The 2,631-nt window shown below is 61.7% G+C and overlaps 1 protein-coding gene across 1 annotated transcript; it reads left to right on the top strand.

Moving 5' to 3' along the window:
- The first annotated feature begins 264 nt into the window (after window positions 1-264).
- On the top strand, window positions 265-1,917 carry LOC142818157 (hemoglobin subunit beta-like). Its single transcript, XM_006130980.4, has 3 exons — window positions 265-423; window positions 526-748; window positions 1,676-1,917. The coding sequence occupies exons 1-3, from the start codon at window positions 332-334 to the stop codon at window positions 1,802-1,804; spliced, it is 444 nt and encodes a 147-aa protein (XP_006131042.2). The 5' UTR covers window positions 265-331; the 3' UTR covers window positions 1,805-1,917.
- Window positions 1,918-2,631: the final 714 nt, after the last annotated feature.

Raw genomic sequence — 2,631 nt, 5'->3', positions numbered from 1 at the left:
GGCCGGCCCGCGGTGGCCATGTTGCCATGGTGAGGAGGCAAGAGGGAGGCCATGCTGGCGTCCCGGACAGGACCTCTCCTTGGCAGCAGCCTGGCTGTAGCTGGGAGGACGGAGCTCTCCCGTTGCATTGCCCTGGCATTTTGCCCCGGAGACCACACCCTGCTCCGCCCCCAGGTTGCCCCGGCAGCGTTGGCCCAGGGCCCATCCAATGGCCCCATGGGCTAAGACTAGGAGGAGCTGCGGGGAGGGTATAAAAGTCCCCCGGGGGACCCCGGCTCAGCTACGGGTTTCTCACGCAGCTGACGCGCCGAGCACACCCACGCCTGCCACCATGGTGCACTGGACGCCCGAGGAGAAGCAGATGATCACCAGCCTGTGGGCCAAGGTCAATGTGGCCGAATGCGGGGGCGAAGCCCTGGCCAGGTAGGCTCAGCCCCCCCCGCCTCGGCCCCCCGCGGCCGGAGAGGTGCCTGCTCCCGCGTTCACCCCGGGTGTGTCTCTCTGCTTGTGCCCCCCTATCTCTAGGATGATGATCGTCTACCCCTGGACGCAGAGGTTTTTCTCCACCTTCGGGAACCTCTCGAACCCCCAAGCCATCCAGCACAACCCCAAAGTCCTCGAGCACGGCAAGAAGGTGCTGACCTCCTTCGGGAACGCCGTGAAGGACCTGGACCACATCAAGGAAACCTTCGCCCACCTGAGTGAGCTGCACTGCGAGAAGCTCCACGTGGACCCTGAGAATTTCAAGGTGAGCGCGACGGGCGGGGGGAATTCTGGGCCCCTGTCGCCAGCCTGCGCACGCCCCCTGCGGGAGGGGGCCAAACTCGAGAGGGACTCGGTCGGCAGGGGCACGTTGTGCGTGGGGAAACGGAGGGAGGTGTCCCGGGGCAGGCCGGTGGGAAGGGAAGTCCCGACTGTGCTGGGTGGGTGCAAGATCCGTGGCCTCTCCCCACGCTCTGCACGGCCCCGGGTTTATGGCATCTCCTTCCGCGCGTCGGGTGAGTCACGAGGCTCCCGGGCTGGGGGAGGAAACCACGAAGAACTGAAGGGTGAGAAGGGAAACGGGGGGGACATGGAGCAGCAGGGAAAGGGTGGTGGGGGGGCGTCAAAGTGCACTTCGGGGTGTGGACAGGCGACCGGAGGGTGAAAGCAGCCATGGGCGCCTCGGGGTGAGCCGGGGATGACTGGCGAGGAACCATCAGCCGGGAGGAGACCCAACGGGCAGGACAGGAGAGTCCCAGGAGGAAAGGAAAAACGGGATGTAGGGAAGAGAAAACGCAGGAGCTTTCTGGGGCGAAGCCCATTTTCAGGCACCCTTTGGTCTCGGGCAGAACAAAGCCCCACCTCCCAGCAATAATGGGGGGCTGTTTGGGCCAGCGGAGCCCCCAGGGCGGTACTGGACCATCACGCTGGGAGGCAAAACGGATCAGGCCATATTCTCTATATGGGCCCCGACTCTACCGGATTAATGTTCTTTACTGGGGGAGAGACGGGGGGGAGTTTAGGTTATGGGGGGGAGTTTAGGTTACGGGGGGGAGACCCGCCCAGGCTCTCGCAAGATGTAGGGCCCCGAGAAGAGCTGGCGGGCTCCCCAAGCCAGACCTCCCCCCCGAACAGGGAGAGGCAGGAGTTTTGCTGACCGGGGGGGCCTGTTCTCTTTCCTTCTCCCCCGCAGCTCCTGGGCAACGTTTTGGTCATCGTCCTGGCTGCCCACTTCGGGAAGGATTTCACCCCCGCCTGCCAGGCCGCCTGGCACAAGCTGGTCGCCGCAGTGGCCCACGCGCTGGCCCTCAGGTACCACTGAGTCAGCAAGACGGACCGCTCAGCAGAAGATCCCAGCTTCCTTCTGCGCCCCGGGAACCGCCTCGGGCAGCGACAGGCTGTGACAACCCAATAAACACCTTCTGCTGAAGTCTCCCGGAGTGTCTGTGTCTGTGTGTTGGGCAGGGGGGGCCAGGGGCTTGGGGAGCTTTGTTCTCTTCGACTGGCAGGGCGGGGGGGGGTCTCCGGAAGGCTCACAAACCCCCAGGGCCAGGTGGCAAACAGACCTGCAAGCACTAAGCAAGAGTGTCACACACACACACAAACACACAGACACGGACACACGCACATAGACACGCACACACACAGACACAGACACGTACATGCACAGACACACACACACAGACATGCACACACACACAGACACAGACACGTACACACACAGACACACACACACACATAGACACACACACACACGTACACACACACACACATACACACGTACACACACAGACACACAGACACGGACACACGCACATAGACACGCACACACAGACACAGACACGTACATGCACAGACACACACACACAGACATGCACACACACACAGACACAGACACGTACACGCACAGACACACACACACACATAGACACACACACACACGTACACACACACACACATACACACACACACGTACACACACAGACACACAGACACGGACACACGCACATAGACACGCACACACAGACACAGACACGTACATGCACAGACACACACACACAGACACAGACACGTACACGCACAGACACACACACACAGACACGCACACACACAGACACACACACACACACAAAGGACCAGCTCGCTTGA

This window comes from Pelodiscus sinensis, chromosome 1, assembly GCF_049634645.1.
Source record: "Pelodiscus sinensis isolate JC-2024 chromosome 1, ASM4963464v1, whole genome shotgun sequence".
In the NCBI taxonomy this organism is placed as follows: domain Eukaryota; kingdom Metazoa; phylum Chordata; order Testudines; family Trionychidae; genus Pelodiscus; species Pelodiscus sinensis.
This window is presented reverse-complemented; position numbering and strand designations above follow the sequence as displayed.

Excerpts from the sequence above, each read along its gene's own strand:
- LOC142818157 (XM_006130980.4), top strand. The coding sequence starts at position 332 with ATGGTGCACTGGACGCCCGAGGAGAAGCAGATGATCACCAGCCTGTGG. Across the intron at positions 424-525 it reads GGGGGCGAAGCCCTGGCCAG|GATGATGATCGTCTACCCCT; the intron begins GTAGGCTCAGCC and ends CCCTATCTCTAG. Across the intron at positions 749-1,675 it reads TGGACCCTGAGAATTTCAAG|CTCCTGGGCAACGTTTTGGT; the intron begins GTGAGCGCGACG and ends TCTCCCCCGCAG.